The 21194-nt window shown below is 43.3% G+C and overlaps 1 protein-coding gene across 4 annotated transcripts in view; it reads right to left on the bottom strand.

The window, feature by feature from the left end:
* Positions 1-21194, bottom strand: part of METTL27 (methyltransferase like 27) — a 129080-nt gene continuing 107886 nt past the window's right edge. For 3 of the 4 annotated variants that reach the window (XM_077294548.1, XM_077294549.1, XM_077294551.1), the window contains exons 4-6: positions 9593-9728; positions 2267-2359; positions 8-306 (exon numbers count right to left, since the gene is read on the bottom strand). In XM_077294548.1, coding sequence (XP_077150663.1) covers positions 77-306; positions 2267-2359; positions 9593-9728 — 459 coding nt within the window. In that variant the 3' untranslated portion in view covers positions 8-76. Of the gene's footprint in view, positions 307-2266; positions 2360-9592; positions 9729-21194 lie in introns of all 4 variants that reach the window. The other variant, XM_077294552.1, reaches the window with a different exon arrangement.

Here is a 21194-nt window from a genome sequence, read left to right as displayed (position 1 = left end):
GCTTATTGAACAACAGTTTATTGAACAATTTCAATAAAATTTAAAATTATATATATGGTAGCTCATGTACAATTAACTAATGACAGGAAGGGGTAACTTTTCTAAAAATATATATGACGCCTGGGATATAATCAGTTTCTTGAGTAATCTCCTTGTCTGACGTAGCTTTCTCCCACTGCTCCACTTCTTGTAAAAAGACTTGTTCCCACAATCTTTTGCTTTGCAAAGACACTATTTCTTTTTCAAGTTCAGCCTTGTACTGCAAATTGGAGATGTTGCTACGTGTGGTCATGCACACAAAGCCACCTACACAAGGGCAGAAAAACAGTCTTTTGTTTAAGGTGGAGCGGAAATATTAAGTATATGTCTCATAATAAATGACAGTCTTTTATTATTGACCTTCTCAGGTTCTTTGTACAACAATCAATAACTACACAAAAGTAAGTTAATAAGAAGAAGCAGAAGCATATGTAGGACTTTGCTCATTACGTTACATGCAGACTCATACATTACTTGCCACATATTCCACATCGCCTTACATTTGAGTGGTTCATATCCAAGTCATAAGTGACATATATAAAGATAATACAAAAACTAACGCAACAATAAGACGACCCTGCTCGTAAGAGTTTACATTCTACAAGGAGGTCTGGGGAGACTACTCACAGGGGCTTATTTACAATGATGGCCCAGCCATCATGAGGGAACAGGGGATAGATAAAGGCTGCACATGCTGGTCACCAACCAATATTTTTAGTGCTTTTGGGTGTGGTGCAGTTTGATCAAGAGATTATGTTCAGAGAAATAGTTAATGGGCTATATATAAAAAGGACTTCGATTAGGGAACGTGATAAACTGCCCTAAACAGATGTGTTTTTAGGGAGCACCTAAAACTGTGTAAGTTGTGGTTAGTCCTAATTTCTTGGGTAGAGCATTCCAAAGAATTGGTGCAACTCGGGAGAAGTATTGGAGGCGGGAGTGGGAGGTGCCAATTAGTGCTGATGTTAGTCGTAGAGAATGGGTAGGCTGATAAACAGAAATGAGGGAGGAGATGTAGGGGGGAGCCGCACTGTGGTGAGCTTTGTGGGTGAATACACGGAATTTAAAGTGGATCCTATAATGTATGTGCAGCCAGTGTAATAACTGGCACAAAGCGGAAATGTCCGGGTAACGATTGGCCAGATAGATGACCCTGCCTGCTGCATTAAGGATGGACTGCAGAAGGGAAAGTCGAGTGAGGGGGAGGCCAAGTAAAAACAGAATTACAGTAGTCAAGGCGAGAGTGGATCAGGGCAACAGTGAGGGGTTTTGTGTCTCCATGGTGAGAAAAGGGCGGATTCTAGAGATGTTCTTTAGGTGTAAGCGGCACAAGCGGGCAAGAGATTGTATATGGGAGGTGAAGGAAAGATTGATGTTCAACATAACACCCAGACTGCTGCCTAGGTGTTATTGTGGTGCCACCCACGGAGGGGGAGAGGTCAGATTTAGGGAGTTTAGTAGTTGGCAGATGCAGAAGTTCAGTTTTGGAAAGGTTGTGATTCAGATAGATATACACATACACCTATTTAAAATTGACAAACAGCAGGGATGGTTTTACATAACTAAATGAGATATACTCAAAAGAATCAACTTCCCTGCATCCATCGCCAGCATGAATCCATCCAGTGGTCCATAGGAAGCTTTCGGACAGGAAATTATGACTGTTCTTCAGTCACCTGACCACTGCAGCCAATTTCAAGCCTCAGTGGATTGTGATGTCATTGGAAAGGCATGTCATTTGTGGCACATCTGTCACCAATAGGCTCACACATTTAACATATAAACATTTTGCTGGATGGTAAAAGATTATATTGATTTTATGTCATGACAAATTGCATAACTTTTTCAAACTCATGATTTAGGATGGGCACATCGGTAAGTACAGGCAAAAACATCAAAGAAAAAGGTAAACTTTTGTCATCCCAGGCCAGTTCCAAAGTAGGCGGCGTATGGGCAAAATGGGGAGCGGCAGCGCCCGCTCAGCCAACTTATGGAAAATTATGCCACTTTCTTGGCATAACTCATTGCAAATGTTACCCAAGTTCCAGACTACCAAGTTTTCTGGTGTGTTGCAAGCAGACGCCTAGCACTAAGAAGATGAGCCAAATTCATTAAGTAGAGTGTATGTTAATAAATTCGAAGCATCCTACTCACGAAATGACTTCACTAGATTGACATGTACAATGCAATTCTTAAGGAGTCAGGCCCCTAGTATTTATACTCTCACCTGGTCTTGTGACACGAATCAGTTCGGGAAGTACCGATACCGGGACCTGTCCATCACTGAGGGCTCCTACTATAATAACTGCATCATAATTATCTGAAAACAAACAAGGTGTAAAGTTATTGGTAAATTTCATCATGGTCTGATACTCATTATTACATAAATATCTGATAGTCATGACATACGGTTAGTCTGATGAGCATTTGAATAGTTAATTTCATTTCCCATCTGTAAGGATGCATTAAGCCTGCTAGTCTACTCAGAGCCATCCAGTAAAAAAGTTAAAAAAAAAGACAACAAAAAAGTACCCCATGTAGTGTATATTTTTTTAACCTAGACAATAAACGACATAGGTCATTATATGCATAGTGGCATACATCAGATGGTGCATGTTTGGGGCAGATTTTCTGTGTGGATTTAAGTGTACAAATATAAAAGTTGAGATTTTTAAATCTCATTGACGCGTTGGGTAAATTTTCCAAACGTAAATTGACCTGCGGTTTGGATTTTCCAATCCTCAGTCTGTCCATTCATTGTGTGGAATTCATTGTAGATTTCACCCTGTATAATTCAATACAATTCCGAAAATATTTTATCATGAAATATATTCAGATTTTAAAGCCTAAACACAGAGGAAATGCTACTGCAATGCTGCAGAACATACACATTAAATGTGTGCAGGTTTAGTGATGAGCGAGTATGCTCGTTACTCGAGTTTTTTAGCATGCTCGGGTGGTCTCAGAGTATTTCGGCGTGCTTGGAGAGTTAGTTTATGTCACCGTAGCTGCATGATTTGCGGCTGCTAGACAGCTTGAATACATGTGGGGATTTCCTAACAAACAGGAAACCCCCCCACATGTATTCAAGCTGTCTAGCAGCCGCAAATCATACAGCTACGGTGACAAACTAAATCTTCGAGCACGCTGAAATACTCGGAGACCACCCGAGCATGCTCGGAGAAACTCGAATAATGAGCATACTCTCTGATCACTAGTGCAGGTTTTTACAGGGAATGGTTCAGTAGCACCGTTATCATACTATGGATCTACTGCAGTGTTCCCCAACTCCGGTCCTCATGAACCACCAGCAGGTCATGTTTTCAGGGTTTCCTTAATATTGTACAGGTGATGGAAATATTGCCTGTGCAGGTGATGCAATTATTACCTGTGCAATACTAAGGAAATACTGAAAACATGACCTTTTGGTGGCTCTTGAGGACCGGACTTGGGGAACACTGATCTACTGTCTGTTAAAGGCCTAAATCATTACAACAAAGGTACGCCATGCAGTTTTGTCGAGATATTTCTGTGGCTCTCTGCACGCCCACTATATCTTCTTTAATTACTTCCTAAGAACGCATGTACACCACTGTGAGTAATTGCAATTTGTATGCTACTGTAATAGAGTGCAGGGTAGAGTATGTCACCATGGAACAGACAGACCAACTGTTGAGGGGAATTTATTAACAGGAGTAAGATTCTCCTTGCAGGGAGTAAACAGGGGGTAAATAGAGATAAAGCAAACAGTAATCAGTTAAGTAGAATCGAAATGGTTAACGAGTGTTATTGTAACTTATCAGTCCAGGGAGGTCCTGACTGTACCCACGTTGGAATAAGAACCCTCCAGTCACCAGCAGCGCTTGAGATCCTGAAGTCTCTCCTCTGTCTTCTGGGAACTGGAGACTCCGGGGTTAAGTCTTTGCAGTCTTTTCTCCCAGTGAAGCTGGAAGCAGGAAGTAACACAGCCTCTCTGCTGCACAGTCTCTGTATATTAGCCTGGCAGTCTCTCTGCAGTAGCAATGCTACACACACACACTGAGCAGTTTACTTGTCACACTCAGGGGTCCTGGCTTGTCACTGCGGTCACCGGGGCTGCACGCTCAGGTCACTGTCAGGGGATACGTCTTCTCTGATTACAGAGGCTTCCAAGTCCACACTCTCACATCCAGCCTTCACTACGGCTGGTATCTCAGCCTCAGCACCCTCACGGGGAGCACTCTTTCGGGGAGCTCCGCTGCAGTCTGCTCTCTCTCTGGTGCGCTGTCCCCTCTGTCCCGCGCGCTCTGCTCTCCCGCTCTTTTCTGACCACACCCCTCTCTTCCTCTCTGCCCCCAGCAGTCACATGGTCCCTTCTGTCCAGGGCAGAAAGTCTTCCCCCCCCACAACCCAGCTGTCTGACTAAGTGGTTCCAGGTAAGGAGCAGGGAAAGCAACCTCCTTACACTACCAGTTTATAGGACCATATGTATTTTGTATACCTTTAATTAAATACGGAAGTTAAAGTATGAATCTGACGGAGAAAAAAGAAAAAAATCTGACCGTGTTCCATGAGTAGTTGTATTACATCACTGTTCTGTTTTTTAGGGAAGAATATGTCACATCGGCATATTGACCACCTACTACTTTAAGCATGGATCCTAAGGGGCTCTATGTACATGACATCTTAATGTTGGGAATATTAGGCTGGAGCACAAGTTTCCAATTGTCTACCATTATCAGCAGTTACCGAAAGTTATACTACATAAGTGTCCAAGTAACCCCTGCCTTAGAATAATTAAAGCTATTTGGTGGCTTTAAAGGGCCTGTACTTATTTATCTACCTGGTGCCTTCTGTTTGCCTCCAGCTGATTCCTGCTTTCAAAATAGCCTCTGTAGTGTCATGGAGAGAGCAGGAGTAAGTATGAACCATATGAAACATGCCCTCACCGTGCCTTGTCTTAGCTCACAGAATAGGAATGGCATGTTTTAGGTTAACCATTTTACCGCTCCCATACCCCTTGCGGTGGACATCTTGAGGCATTTGGAACAGAATGTCGTTCTCAGTGGAGGAGGCAGACGAAGGGCGACAAGCAGTATAATTTTTCACTTGTAAAGCACCATGGAATAAAAGGTGCAATAATAATAAATAATAATAATAACTATTATATATATATATATATATTGAAATTTATAGCCAATTTTTAGTCCCAGGGTAGAGGGTCGCTTGAACTGTGTAATATTTTTATAATCGTTTTTTTTCACGGAAATATTACAATATAATCTGGTGTTTCATAGGTGCTTTCTGTTCAGAGAGCAAAATAAATCGCCATTGATGGGCAAATCTTCAACAATTTGGTGCTTCCCTTGTTGGTTGTGGCCAAATTGGAAAATGTTGGGCTACAGTGGTTGACAGAGATGAAAGACAGCCCCTTCAATATAACATTATGGACCTATTGCTGTCCAACAACTAATTTGTTATGAATGAAGTGATGATCAGAGCTTGCTCTAAATCGCCACTCCCCAGAGCGTTGCTCTAAATCGCCACTCCCCAGAGCGTTGCTCTAAATCGCCACTCCCCAGAGCATTCCTCTAGATCACTGTTAATTAAATTCATTAGCACAGTTCCATACATGGAGTCGAGTTAACAATGCAGGGACTTAAAATCTTTCATGTCCATGTGAAAACCTTGTGCCCATATGACCCATTTGGAGCTACACAGCCTGCACAAAAGGTTCTCTCTCTTAAAGGCCTAATGTGGGACTTAAGAACTAATAAACCACCAATTTAAAAAAAAAAAAATGGAGGAGGTCTGACTCTACATCTCCGCAGATCAGCTTAACAGCTGATTGATAGGGGTACTCAACCCTTCTGATACCGACAGTATATGCAGCGCCCCAGAGTCCTGGTCGTTGCAGTACTGTGGCTCCGCCGCTAAGGGGGGCTATGGTACGTCTGATGGCACTGAAGGAGTTCATCTGACCAGGTATCACAGACACCAATACACTTCATAGTCTGGCCTCCAGGGGGAGCTAAGGGTTCTATTTATTAGGCCACTCCTCACAGTCTGGTAAAACTGGGGGTTAGGCAGGAAGTGAGAAGAGAAAGCTGACTGGGTTGGAACCATGGAAAGACCTTGTGGCAGAGGGTGTTGTAGGGGAAGATTCAGAGGGGTCCCTGTCAGGGGTGGGATCCTGACAGAGGCCTAGCAACCAGAGAGAACGTTACGGGACCGCGCCTGAACGATATAGCGGCGGTACCCCAAGAAAGGACAAGAAGCGAGGTTTATTGTGCTGAGTGAGAAACGAGATCAACGCAACAAGGAGAAATACCAGTAGGAGTCGTGCTGCAAGACGAGGCAACATCCTACTGAGGCGCATAACCGGTGGCCGGAACGCCGAGGAAGTATTGAGCTCCAAGCCAAACTTCAAACCTACGGCAGGACAGTCAGTTACAGGCGGGCTGTCTCACCCAGCCCCAGGAAGACACAGGGGGGTAACAACAGGAGTGGGGTGACGCTGGAGTCCCGGAAGAGCTCCGAGCCTCCCCGTCATACGGGTGCGTCCTAACCGTAAGATCAGGGGGACGTAGAGGGAGAACATCAGAATCGAGTTGTGAGGGAACACGAGAAACAGACACAACAGTTGTGGGTACTATCCCGTAAGCACAGCAGGGGAGGACCACAACACACAAGCGCAGGAAGGTAGGCACAGATTTCCACCTGCAAAGGGAACTCTGGAGGTGCCATCGGACCGGCCGGACTTGCGCAGCCTGGTTAACCGTATTCCAGACTGAGGACCCTGAAGCCTTCAGTAAAGAGGTAAAGAGACTGCAACCTGGTGTCCTCGTTATTTACCGCGACCGGCACTTCACCGCACCATAACATCATCATCAAACCACGTCCTTTCAGGCCGGCGTCACACTCGGCGTAAGACAATACGGTCCGTATTTTACGGCCGTAATACGGCCGAAATACGGTGAAATGTTCCCAAAATAGTGATCCGTAGTCAGGGTGTGTCAGCGTATTTTGCGCATGGCATCCTCCGTATGTAATCCGTATGGCATCCGTACTGCGAGATTTTCGCGCAGGCTTGCAAAACCGACATCTAATGGATTTATGTGCTCAAATGTTCGGGAAAACATATATACAGTATATATATATATATATATGTCATTGAGACACATATATATATATTCTGTATTTAGATTTCATTCAGCGCGATATGTGTTAAAAGCCGGTAATTCAATTGCCGGCTTCTCATTTCTCCTGCACAAACCCGACAGGATATGAGACATGGTTTACATACAGTAAACCATCTCATATCCCCATTTTTTTTGCATATTCCACACTACTAATGTTAGTAGTGTGTATGTGCAAAATTTCAGCGCTGTAGCTGCTGAAATAAAGGGTTAAATGGCGGAAAAAATTGGCGTGGGCTCCCGCGCAATTTTCTCCGCCAGAATGGTAAAGCCAGTGACTGAGGGCAGATATTAATAGCCAGGAGAGGGTCCTTGGTTATTGGCCCCCCCGTGGCTAAAAACATCTGCCCCCAGCCACCCCAGAAAAGGCACATCTGGAAGATGCGCCTATTCTGGCACTTGGCCACTCTCTTCCCACTCCCTGTAGCGGTGGGATATGGGGTAATGAAGGGTTAATGCCACCTTGCTATTGGAAGGTGACATTAAGCCAGATTAATAAAGGAGAGGCGTCAATTATGACACCTATCCATTATTAATCCAATTGTAGGAAAGGGTTAAAAAACACACACACACATGATTTAAAAGTATTTTAATGAAAAAAACACAGCGGTTGTTGTAATAATTTATTGTACTCTCAGTCCATCAGGAACACCCTCGCTTGGAAAAATAATAAACGCACAAGATACATATCTTCTGCTGTCAGATCAGGTCCCACGAAGTAATCCATCTGAAGGGGTTAACTAATATTACAGGCAGAGCTGCGATAAACCGCTCGCTCGTACCTGTAATCCCCGGGTGCTGAAAGGAAAGCAGTGATCTATACTTACATTCAGTTGCGGTGATGCGCCCCTGCTGGATGTTCTCATGAACTGCAGCCTGGGAACTTTTTCCCACGCTACAGGTCATATGAGGACATCCACCAGGGGGCGCATCACCGCGACTGAAGGAAATGTAGGTCATTGACCTACATTTCATTCATTCGCGGTGATGCGCCCCCTGGTGGATGTCCTCATATGACCTGTAGCGTGGGAAAAAGTTCCCAGGCTGCAGTTCATGAGAACATCCAGCAGGGGCGCATCACCGCAACTGAATGTAAGTATAGATCACTGCTTTCCTTTCAGCACCCGGGGATTACAGGCAGAGCGAGTGGATTATCGCAGCTCTGCCTGTAATATTAGTTAACCCCTTCAGATGGATTACTTCGTGGGACCTGATCTGACAGCAGAAGGTATGTATCTTGTGCGTTTATTATTTTTCCAAGCGAGGGTGTTCCTGATGGACTGAGAGTACAATAAATTATTACAACAACCGCTGTGTTTTTTTCATTAAAATACTTTTAAATCATGTGTGTGTGTGTTTTTTAACCCTTTCCTACAATTGGATTAATAATGGATAGGTGTCATAATTGACGCCTCTCCATTATTAATCTGGCTTAATGTCACCTTCCAATAGCAAGGTGGCATTAACCCTTCATTACCCCATATCCCACCGCTACAGGGAGTGGGAAGAGAGTGGCCAAGTGCCAGAATAGGCGCATCTTCCAGATGTGCCTTTTCTGGGGTGGCTGGGGGCAGATATTTTTAGCCACGGGGGGGCCAATAACCAAGGACCCTCTCCTGGCTATTAATATCTGCCCTCAGTCACTGGCTTTACCATTCTGGCGGAGAAAATTGCGCGGGAGCCCACGCCAATTTTTTCCGCCATTTAACCCTTTATTTCAGCAGCTACAGCGCTGAAATTTTGCACATACACACTACTAACATTAGTAATGTGGAATATGCAAAAAAAAAGGGGATATGAGATGGTTTACTGTATGTAAACCATGTCTCATATCCTGTCGGGTTTGTGCAGGAGAAATTAAAAGCCGGCAATTGAATTACCGACTTTTCACTAACACCGCTGCGTATTTCTCGCAAGTCACACTGCTGGTCAGTGTGGAATCCGTATTTTTCACGCCCCCATAGACTTTCATTGGCGATTTTTTTGCGCAGTACGCTGACAAACGCAGCATGCTGCGATTTTGTACGGCCGTAGAAAGCCGTATAATACTGAACCGTAATATACGGCTAATAGGAGCAGCCCCATTGAGAATAATTGTGCCGTATGTTATGCGAGTTTTACGGACGTAGTTTCTGCGCTCTTACGTCCGTAAAACTCGCCAGTGTGACGCCGGCCTCATTGTGCGCCCCTCAGCAGGGTCACGGACCGGGTCTAGCCACCGTGACAACCCCAGAGCAGAGACTCAGAGGCCCGGTACCGGGTACCCCTCGGCCCTGCGACAGTGGGGGCGCTGCATATACACTAAAGATAGATAATCTTAAAGTTTCAAATAACTCCTTTAACCTCTCTCTACAACACTTTTTTTTCTTTTTTACCAGAATGATACGGCAATTGTTCCTGTCCCAGCATGCTCTGCTTCAGCTCCAGATACAAATCTTTCTTCTTAGCAATTTCCAGCATTCCGGCGCTGCCGTCCAAACCATGAAACAAGTTAAAGCCGTAGCGCTGCAACTGGAAAGAAAAGTTAAATAAATGCTGAAGCCAGGTATATTATACCTATAATAAGCTTATTGTAATGATTAGCGGTAAATAAGACCAAAAATGAATTCAAGCATTGTATCACAGCCAATCTCCAGTAAATGAACATTGATTATGTGTCGAAATGTAACGTACCTCCAGAAACTCCCAGACAGACAGCTAAATAAATACCCTGAAGACGTGACACCCACAACGGGTGAGTCGAACTCCTTAAACATCTTCATAATTATTTGGTAGAAAATTAGATTTAAGGGTTGTCTGTAAATAAGGAAACTTCATGGCATAATAAGAAGTGAAGGAACGAGGATGTATTGGCTGAGCCATTAGTTGTCTCCATCTGCTGACATTGAGCAGAGATCTTGTAAGTGTTGAGTAATGAGAACACTATTTAGTAAGGGCCAATTTGAGGCCACGAAGCTCTATTACGGCAGCGTCTGCTCTTATATAAAGTGAATAAGTGACTGGCTATGCAAACAGCTACAATACCCACAGTGCACCAATGTTGTATCATTTTTTACTTAAAGCTTACCACTTATTCACAGGATAGGTGATCCGTGTTTGATCGCTGGGACCAGGGCCGGACTGGCCATAGGGCAGTTCTGGCAAATGCCAGAAGGGCCGATGGCAGTAGTGGGCCGCTCGAATGTGCCGCTGTCGGCACACTCCCGGCCCCGCATTCAACTATACCGGCGTCATAGACGCCGGTACAGTTGAATGCAATGATGGAGGAGAGAGCGTCTGCTGACGCCCCCTCTCCCATCATTCCCCGCTCTGCCTGCCGCTGACACTGCGGGTGCGCGATGACGTCATATCATCGCGCACCTGCTGTGTGACCGGGCGGGCAGACTGCGACTGCTGAGGCCGGAGCCAGGAGCAGCGCGGGACACGAGGAGAGAGGTGAGTAGTGTGTTTGGTTTTTTTTTATCAATGAGTGATGACTGGATTGTGGAGCTATTGGGGGGGGCTGCCTGCATTAATTTCTATGGGGGCTGCCTGCCTGCATTACATTCTATGGGGGCTGCCTGCATTACTTTCCATGGGGGCTGCCTGCCTGCATTACATTCTATGGGGGCTGTGCTGTATTACATTCTATGGGGGCTGTGCTGTATTACATTCTATGGGGGCTGTGCTGTATTATAGTCTATGGGGGCTGTGCTGTATTATAGTCTATGGGGGCTGTGCTGTATTACATTCTATGGGGACTGAGCTGTAATGCTGGATACAGCTGTAATTATATGTTATATAGTCGTGTTACACTCCCCTCACTTCTTGTAGCCTACAAGTGTACAAAGATATTATACAGTCACCATGCGACAAGTGGGCCTGTGTGACTTCAAATGCCAGGGCTGAATTTTAGTCCCAGTCCGGCCCTGGCTGGGACCCCCATCAGTCATGAGATCAGGTCTCTGGAGAACATGCTGACACTTTATTCACTGTCTATAGGACTGATTGAGACAGTGGAGTACAGTATTTGCCTGTCAGTACTATGGACATTCAAATTAGGGACAAGACCCTTATTCTCTTGACAGGTGGTGGACCCAAAGGTGGGGCCTCCAGGGAGCAGACACTTATGTCCCATTCTGTCAATAGGCGGTAAGTTGTAATTTTGGGAGAACCCCTTTAATACCTTATACAAACATGGGTATATTTTCTTTAGGATATTGAACAGCTATTTTGACATTCAAAATTCTAAATTCCCAAGTAAAATCTTTATCAGTGAAGACAGATTATTACATTACTGAGATAGGAGGGGTCAGTATATATACAGTGAGGGGGCACTATACTGTGTATAAGCGCATCATACTGTGCATAGGGGAGCTGTACAGGGGGCAGACTCGGGACATTATTATATGTTAAGTGGGCACTTATTGTTATAGGGGAACTCAGGTTATTGTGACTGTCAAAGGGGCACACAGAGCATTATTACTTTCTAGGGGGCAAAATATGAGCACTGTTTTCTAGGGCACTTGCACCTGGCATTACTATATTATACAGGGGTTTTACCATAGAAACAAGGAAAACATACAAGGCTCCTACCAAAATATCTAATCATGATGATATAAGAGGTTAAATGGAAGTGTGGGACACACTGAATAGAAAACTAGAAAAACCACAAAACAAAGACCAGTGCAGTAGTCCATAGTTGAAATGCATATTACAAAATTTTTTAATAAATACAAAAAAGTCACGGCAAGACAAAGGGCTAAAATTGGTAATCAAGGCACACTGAATAGCAGGGATATGGAGTGGCAACACTGCTATATTGAGATGAAACAGAGTAACTTTCAGCAGCCGGGACGCTATATACAAAGCACATCAAATCATGCTAAGAAGTGTTGCAGTATAAATAATGGAAAATTCCTAATGAAGACAAACCCTAATTGACAGCCTATATACTTCAAAAGTAAAGATACATACCCAGTCGGCAATACAGAGTATACCACGCCGTCTCCCACCCTCCCCGACACACGTTTCGGATTAACCTTCCTCAGGGAGTTTTACGATATAGATGGCACACAGAACCACACAGTAGGTGCAGTAATAGTGACACATATGTATTGGGGGTTCAGCACATGAGGAGTTTGTGAAGGTTGGGAATAGATGGAGACGGTGCAGGAAATGTGAGAAGTCAAATGTGTCTTTGTTGTAATCTCTGCAGACAAGTCCTGGCTGGAGACGTTAGGGCGGTCTGGGCCAGAGGAAAAAAAAAAAAAAAATATGATTCCATCAGAATGTAACTTACACAGGACGTTCTATCTGTAACGGAACTGTAATCCCTTATATGTCCTGCAGCACCGCTATCTATCACTATATGGTCACCATATGGCAGTAATATCAATATTGGTCTTTGTAGAGATTATTTTCAGTAACAGCCCGGACATCTGCTGAGGCTCTCCTACATCCACTATTAGGATGTGCCACCATAGTGGTAATCAGGGATACCTGGTTAGAGGCCCACTCAGAAGTCCCCCCACCTCGACCAAAACCCTAGCTACGCCTGTGTCACTCATGACCTATCCCTTATTGATGGGGGTCACATTCTCCCAAAGTGATCAGCTGGTATTAGCTATGGTTGCATATAAACATTGAATGGAGCTGAAAAGCACACATCCAATCACTATACAGCGGCCACTGCCAAGAACCGGAGGTCAGCTCCTTCGCATTAATTATGGCTGAGGTAGGTGAGAAGGTAATTTTGAGGGTTTGTATAAAAAATGAAGCATTATCATCTATACAATATAATAAAATAAATTAACATCCTTAAAAAAATAAATAAATAAAAAAAAATTGTAGTGTACTGGACTATACTGTAAAGTATTGATGAGGTGGCTACATGCAATATCATGATGCTCTCTTACATCATTATTATTAAAAATATGCTCAGGAAAAGGGATATTAGAGGCATTCCATCACGTATATGTATATATTAGCATGGTAGTAATTTTACTGACCTCATAGCAGATGCGAAGTGAATTTGATATTAGTTTAAGGGTACATTTAATAACAGATGTGTTCACCCCATGAGGAAAGCATCAAAACTGGGATGTAATGTAGGACAACTGCAGGCAAGTTTACAAATGGGATGCTAACATATTGTCATTACATCTATTTTTCTATGCAGTGGATTTGCATAAAAAAGAAAAAAAAATAGAGAGAGAAAGCAGTTCATAGAATCACAAAAAATGGCAGAGAGTTGAGTTAGTAATTTGGTAAAGGGAATCTGTCATAAGGTTTTTGACCCCGAATGAGAGCAGCATAATATTTAGGGGTAAAGACTAATTCCAGCAATGTGTCACTTACCGAGCTGCTTAGTATACAGTGGCTTGCAAAAGTATTCACCCCCTTGGCTATTTACCTATTTTGTTACATTATATTGTTATTTCAATCTGTGTTTAAATATTTTTGTAATGCAAGTATGATGCATCAGCACTAAATCTAAGTTGGTGAAGTGAGAAAAACATAGGCATAAATTAAATTGATGGGATCAAATAAAAAAAATTGGCATGTGCATATGTTTTCACCCCTTTTGTTATGTAGCCTCTAAAAATTTCTGGTACAAACAATTACGTTCATAAGTCATTGTCATGTTTAGTGACAGGAAGTTCACTTGTGTCACCAGGAGGGCAGAGAAGAATCACAAAGAGCAAATGTTACCATGAAGGGGCTGCCGAGTTCCCAAGTAGAGCCTGGAGTATCTGACAATACAACCACAATAAACCATACGCTCCATAGAGGTGGCCTTTATGGAAGAAAAGGGAAGAAAAAAAAAGAATTTACTTAAAAGCCTTCACTCAAAAATTGTAAGGTTTGTTTTGTGTGACAAAAGACATGTAGGAGACACCCCAAAATGTATGGAGGAAATAGCTGTGGTCAGATGAGGCCAAAATTGAACATTTTGGTCTCCAAGGTAAACGCTGTGTCTGTCGCCAAATCACACAGCTCATCATCTCAAGAACACCATCCCACAGTGAAACATTGTGGTGGCAGCATCATGCTGTGGGAATGTTTTTTGGCAGGGAAAATGGTTCGTGTCTAGGGGAAGATGGATGGTGCGCAATACAGGGATAGTCTTGAGCAAAACTGGTTTTAGTCTGTTAGTGATTTGAGACTGTTTTATTGGAGGTTGAACCTCCATCCCAATGACCCAAAGCTTCCTTTAGCAGTAACACTTGAGTGGGTTAAAGGGAAATGTGTAAATGTTTTGGAGTGAGTGGCCTAGGCAAAGCCCAGACATTAATCCAATTAAGAATCTATGGTCAGACTTGAATATACACTGCTCAAAAAAATAAAGGGAACACTTAAACAACAGAATATAATTCCAAGTAAATAAAACTTCTGTGAAATCAAGGAAGGAAGCAACACTGTTTGACAATCCATTTCACATGCGGTTGTGCAAATGGAATAGACAACAGATGGAAATTATTGGCAATTATCAAGACACATTCAATAAAAGGAGTGGTTCTGCAGTTGGGGACCACAGACCACATCTCAGTACCAATGCTTTCTAGCTGATGTTTTGGTCACTTTTGAATGTTGGTTGTGCTTTCACACTCGTGGTAGCACGAGATGGGCTCTACAACCCACACAAGTGGCTCAGGTTGTGCAGCTCATCCAGGATGGCACATCAATGCGAGCTGTGGCAAGAAGGTTTGCCGTGTCTGTCAGTGTAGTGTCCAGAGGCGCTACCAGGAGACAGGCCAGTACACCAGGAGACGTGGAGGGAGCTGAAGGAGGGCAACAACCCAGCAGCAGGACCGCTGCATCAGCCTTTGTGAAAGGAGGAACAGGAGGAGCACTGCCAGAGCCCTGCAAAATGACCTCCAGCAGGCCAAAAATGTACGTGTCTGCACAAACGATTAGAAACCAACTCCATGAGGATGGTCTGAGTGCCCAACGTCCACAGATGGGGGTTGTGCTCACAGCCCAACACCATGCAGGACACTTGGCATTTGCCGCAGAACACCAGGATTGGCAAATTTGCCACAGGAGCCCTGTGTGCTTCACAGATGAAAGCAGGTTCATACTGAGCACGTGACAGACGTGACAGAGTCTGGAGATGCCGCGGAGAGCGATCTGCTGCCTGCAACATCCTTCAGCATGACCAGTTTGGCAGTGGGTCAGTAATGGTGTGGGGTGGCATTTCTTAAGAGGGCCGTACAGACCTCCATGTGCTTGCCAGAGGTAGCCTGACTGCCATTAGGTACCGAGATGAGATCCTCAGACCCCTTGTGAGACCATATGCTGGTGTGGTTGGCCCTGGGTTCCTCCTAATGCAGGACAATGCCAGACCTCATGTGGCTGGAGTGTGTCAGCAGTTCCTGCAAGATGACGGCATTGAAGCTATGGACTGGCCCGCCCGTTCCCCAGACCTGAATCAGAGTGAACACATTTGGGACATCATGTCTCACACCATCCACCAATGTCACGTTGGATAAGCTTCTAATTTGATTTTCCACTTTGTTTTTGAGTATCATTTCAAATCCAGACCTCCATGAGATATTAATTTTGATTTACATTGATCATTTTTGTGTTTTATTGTTCTCAGGGCATTCCACTATGGAATGAATTAAGATTTGCAACTGGAATATTTCATTCAGTGATATCTAGGATGTGTTATTTGAGTGTTCCATTTATTTTTTTGAGCAGCGTAGATGGCTACCTCTGGTGAACAGCAAATTTGAAGGAGATGGAGCAGTTTTGCAATGAGGAATGGGCAAAAATACCAGTGGCTAGATGTGGAAAGCTCAGAGACTTATCCAAAGTGACTTGCATCTGTAATTGCCACAAAAGGAGGCTCTACAAAAGTACTGTCTTTAGAGGGGTGAATAGCTATGCACATTGGAGTTTTCAGTTATTGTATCCTATTGTTTGCTTCACAATAAAAAGAAAAAAAAATGTTCACAGTTGTAGGTATGTTCTTTACATGAACTGATGCAAACCTTAAAAAAACACAAACCGTAAAATTCCATGGCGTGAGGTAGTACAACACGAAAAATGCCTGTGTGTGGATGTATATATTTTTGCAAGCTACTGTAGTTAAAAAAAAAAAATAAAAAAAAATCACTTTCATAAACCTAAAAAAAAAAAAAAAATTCACTAGGGGACTACTTTGCCTACTCCCACGTAGACAACCCCACCCCTATCCCCACTCCAGCCACTGATTGGCAGCTGTCTGCCTATGTACAGTGTACACAAAGATGCCAGTCAGTGGTGCGGGCAGGTTATACAGATCTCGGCATTCAGAGAACTAGTAAATCTGCAGGAGATAAAAATGTTTCTAATCAAAACTGCAGAACCCAGTAAAGTTAGCACACAGCCTTCTTTGAAGGGAATCGTCATGTAAAAAAAAATGCTATTAACCAGCAAATATGGGTTTAATATGGAGGTTAATGGAGCTCCAAAGTTAAGCGGCAGCCGCATTGAAAACACAGCTGCTGGGAGGAAATGAATGTTAATCTCCCCAGCAGCCTCTGGCTTTAAAGGAAACCTGCCACCAGTTTTTTAGTATTCCAACAAATGCCACCACATTTTCTGCTGTTTTCATGCATTTCACAAATTATTACATTGCCTTCTGACTCCACCTGTACACCTCAAAAATACTATTTGATTTGGTCCTACACTTTACTTAAAAGGAGGACGGTCTGGTCCAATGGGCGTCCTCCTTGCGACTTTCTCCTCTCTGCTAGTAAAAGCCGTTCTCTAGGTCTGAATGATGTGGATGACATGTCCTGCGTCATCCACATAGCTGAATAAAGTCTTGCGCCTGCGCAGTAACATCGCTGGTCGCGCAGGCACACTTTGCTCTGCCCTACTTCGGGCGTGCGCATTGATGTCCTTTCCTCTGCCCGCAGTAGGGCAGAGCACAGTGTTCCTGAATGGCCGGTGAGGTTACAGAGCAGGTGCGAGACTTCGTTCAGCTATATGGATGATGCAGGACCCGTCATCCACATCAGTCAGAGCCGGAGGACAGAATTTACTACCAGAGAGGAGGAACAGACCCTGCAAGGAGGATGCCCATCCGACCAGACCAACCTCATTTAAATACAAGTCAACAAACACTACTACCTCACCACTCACTGTTTTGCCGCCCCGCAGACCAACATTTTGTTTAACGTGCCACTTAACCTTCCCCAGTCGCACAGATCTTCTTTAGCCTTCTTCACCCTGGGCAGAGACTTCTGGCTCCATCAGGCTTCTAAAGTGACTGCGTGCTATGCCGCAACAGCAGCAGGGTTGGTGGAACAGGTTAGTGGTAAGGTTTTGTTTTTTTTTTACATCCATTTTTTATTATGATTGTTTGATTCCTGTTTGACCTTGGCCTATATTTCGATCACTCTTCTGACTGATGTTTGCTTTTGTTTCAGACCCCCAGGTCTCCAGGTATTGATGCGGCTTTCTGACAATTTTCTGCCAGCTTGCTCCACAGGCCAGCAGATACTCTGTTGACCCAACCCAGAGGCCTTTGTGTGAGTGTAGAGGCCCTGGGATCTGAGAGAAGGAATGGCTAGCACTAAGCCTGTCCGAAGAAGCCCTATTAAAAGCTGCCAGGCTACCAAGCATAGTGCTCCTGTAAAACTGCCATGTACTGATACAATGCTGGGAAAGTCAGCTCTTGGGAGATTTAGAGAATCAGGTACTGCAACGGTCAGCTGAACAACATGCCACTCCTAGCTGCCAGCTGTAGAAGGATGCTTGGAACCTCTGGTGAATCATTCGGACAAATGTAGTGGGATTTATATACAGGTGCTTCTCACAAAATTAGATTATCAAAACGTTAATTTCTTCAATACAAAAAGTGAAACTCATTATATAGAGTCACTACAAACAGTCATCTATTTCAAGTGTTTATTTATGTTTAGGATTATGGCTTACAGCCAATGAAAACCCAAAAGTCATCTCAGTAAATTAGAATAATTAACACAAAATACCTGCAATGGCTTCCTGAGCATTTAAAAAAGGTCACTTTGTCTGTTTCAGTAGGCTTCACAATCATGGGGAAGACTGCTGACTTGACAGATGTTCAGAAGGCGGTCATTGACACAGTCCACAAGGAGAATAAGCCACAAAAAGTCATTGCTAAAGAAGCTGGCTGTTCAGAGTGCTGTATTCAAGCATATTAATGGAAAGTTGAGTGGAAGGACAAAGTGTGGTAGAAAAAGGTGCACAAGCAACCGGGATAACTGCAGCCTTAAAAAGATTGTTAAGAAAGGTCATTCAAAAATTTGGGGGAGATTCCCGAGGAGTGGACTGCTGCTAGAGTCATTGGTTCAAGAGCCACCACACACAGACGTATCAAGCTCATGGGCTACAAGTGTCGCATTCCTTGTGTCAAGCCTCTCATGACCAATAGACAATGCCAGAAGCGTCTTACCTGGGCCAAGGAGAAAAAGAACTGGACTGTTGCTCAGTGGTCCAAGGTGTTTTCAGATGAAAGTAAATTTTGCTTTTCATTTGGAAATCAAGGTCCCAGAGTCTGGAGGAAGAGTGGAGAGGCACACATTCCAAGCTGCTTGAGGTCTAGTATGAAGTTTCCACAATCAGTGATGTTTGGGGAGCCATGTGATCTGTGTTTTATCAAGATCAAAGTCAGCGCAGCCGTCTGCAAGAAATTTTTAGAGCACTTCATGCTTCTCTTTGCCGACAAGCTTTTTGGAATTGGAAATTTCATTCTCCAGCTGGACTTGGCACCTGTCCACACTACCAAAAGTACCAATACCTGGTTTAAAAGCAAACAGTATCACTGTGCTTGATTGGCCAACAAACTTGCCTGGCCTTAACGCCATAGAGAATCTATGGGGTATTGTCAAGAGGAAGATGAGCGACACCAGACCGAACAAAGCAGACAAGCTGAAGGCTGTTATGGAAACCCAGGTTACTTTGATAACACCTCAGCAGTGCCACAGGCTGATCGCCTCCATGCCATGCTGCATTGATGCAGTAATTGATGCAAAAGGAGCCCCGACCAAGTATTGAGGGCATTTACTGAACATACATTTAGTAGGCCAACATTTCAGGTTTTAAAATAATTTTTTCAAGCTGGTGTTATAAAGTATTCAAATTTACTGAGATAATGACTTGAGTGTTCACTGGCTGTAAGCCATAATCATCAACATGAACAGAAATAAACACTTGAAGTAGATCAATGTATATATGCTATAGAATATATGAGTTTCACTTTTCGTATTGAATAACTGAAATAAATTAACTTTTTGATGATATTCTAATTTTCCTAGAAGCACCTGTATTTAGAAAGGTTTTCAACAAGCCAGATTTTCCCTGAATTAATACAGCGCAGATTAAACCAATTCAAGGAAAGACAAGTGACAATAATGGCTAAAAGGAAGAACAAATGGGAAAAAGACTTCTCTAGCTTTCATTATGGATTTTGCCTGAAGCTGTAAAGAAAAATGCACAGCGCTTCCCTTTGCTAGTCATGCACATCCAGGCCTGATTATAGGTTTCCCAGACGCAAAGGAAAAATCAATTTCACGGGTCATAAGCTTTACATTGAGGGATGGCACTGAGACAACATTTGTCAGCAATATGGATTTAAAGCACAAAATAAAAGGCATGATAATAAATTGTGCATGTTGGCGTGAATGTAGATCCTAAACATGACAGTCTTCCTGAAATCTATGGTCAATATTAGAGGCTTGTATCTCCCACCAAATGTCCCAAAAGTTGCAGAAGGTGCTACCGAGCCCTTATAGGGGTGATCCACTATTTAACAAATAAAGTTTATATATTGCAGGTATCCAATATACTTTGCACATGATTTATTTTAAGCTTGTTGGCCCACCAGGCTTGGAAGAGTATTATAGTATCAGCAAATTTAGTGTAGCAATTAAACAATTATTCAGCGATCTCATTCTATCCAGAAAATATGAATCTGTCCTCCATTTATTGATTACAGAAGTCCTCCAGTTTGTTAAGCCCCCCTCCCCCATGACCATCACATAACCAGGAATTTTTTTTTAATCACTTTTTATTGTACAATATTATATTTTAGTATCACCCTCTTTACTGTTCAGGATTTCCCCCCAAACACCTGCTTTTGGGCATCACTTTGTTGAAGCCTCGCACATTGTATGGTCGAGATTGGGGTGACAGTCTCAGTGTAACAGGCCAAATTAACCCCCTGCCAAGATTAAACCTGGATATATTATGGCCCAGGCCTGAGTATACACCAGGGGATAAACTGTCCTAGGTCAAACTATACTCAGGGGAGTAAAAATATTCTAGGCCAAACTATACCCCTCTATTTTATGAGCACTTGTAAATGAAATAGATGTTAGATGCCATTTGTTAAGGACCTAAAACTGACTTTCACATAGTGGGAAGGTATCTGTTAATCTTATGATGGAGACTGAACTTACAATACAATATGACTGGTAATGGACAACAGTCATTAGATCTGAGATTACATGGTTGTCCATTAAGATATGTGTTTTTACCTTAGAACATAGTTGTAACTTTATCTTATCACTTCACTAGTTTCTCACCTTGTGTCTGGTTGAAAAGTTTGCAGATCTGGTTCTATCATACGCAGACACACAGCCACATTTAGGCTAAGTTCACACGTTGCAGAATTGCCGCGGAAATTTCTGCGGCAATTCTGCGCCTCCTGCCGCGGGTATATCGCATGCAGAATTTGCATGCATATACCCGCAGAAAACTAGCGTTTTGCAAGCATAATTAGCTTGCAGAATGCTAGAGTTTTCCAAGCGATCTGTAGCATCGCTTGGAAAACTGACTGACAGGTTGGTCACACTTGTCAAACATAGTGTTTGACAAGTGTGACCAACTTTTTACTACAGATGCTGCTTATGCAGCATCTATAGTAAAAGATAGAATGTTTAAAAATAATAAAAAAAATAAAAAACATGGTTATACTCACCTGCAGACCTCAGCGGCGTCCGTTCCTATAGCTGGAGTGCA

Source organism: Ranitomeya variabilis, chromosome 3 (genome assembly GCF_051348905.1).
Source record: "Ranitomeya variabilis isolate aRanVar5 chromosome 3, aRanVar5.hap1, whole genome shotgun sequence".
NCBI classification, from domain to species: domain Eukaryota; kingdom Metazoa; phylum Chordata; class Amphibia; order Anura; family Dendrobatidae; genus Ranitomeya; species Ranitomeya variabilis.
The sequence above is the reverse complement of the archived record's forward strand: the minus strand, read 5'-3'. Positions and strand labels throughout refer to the sequence as shown.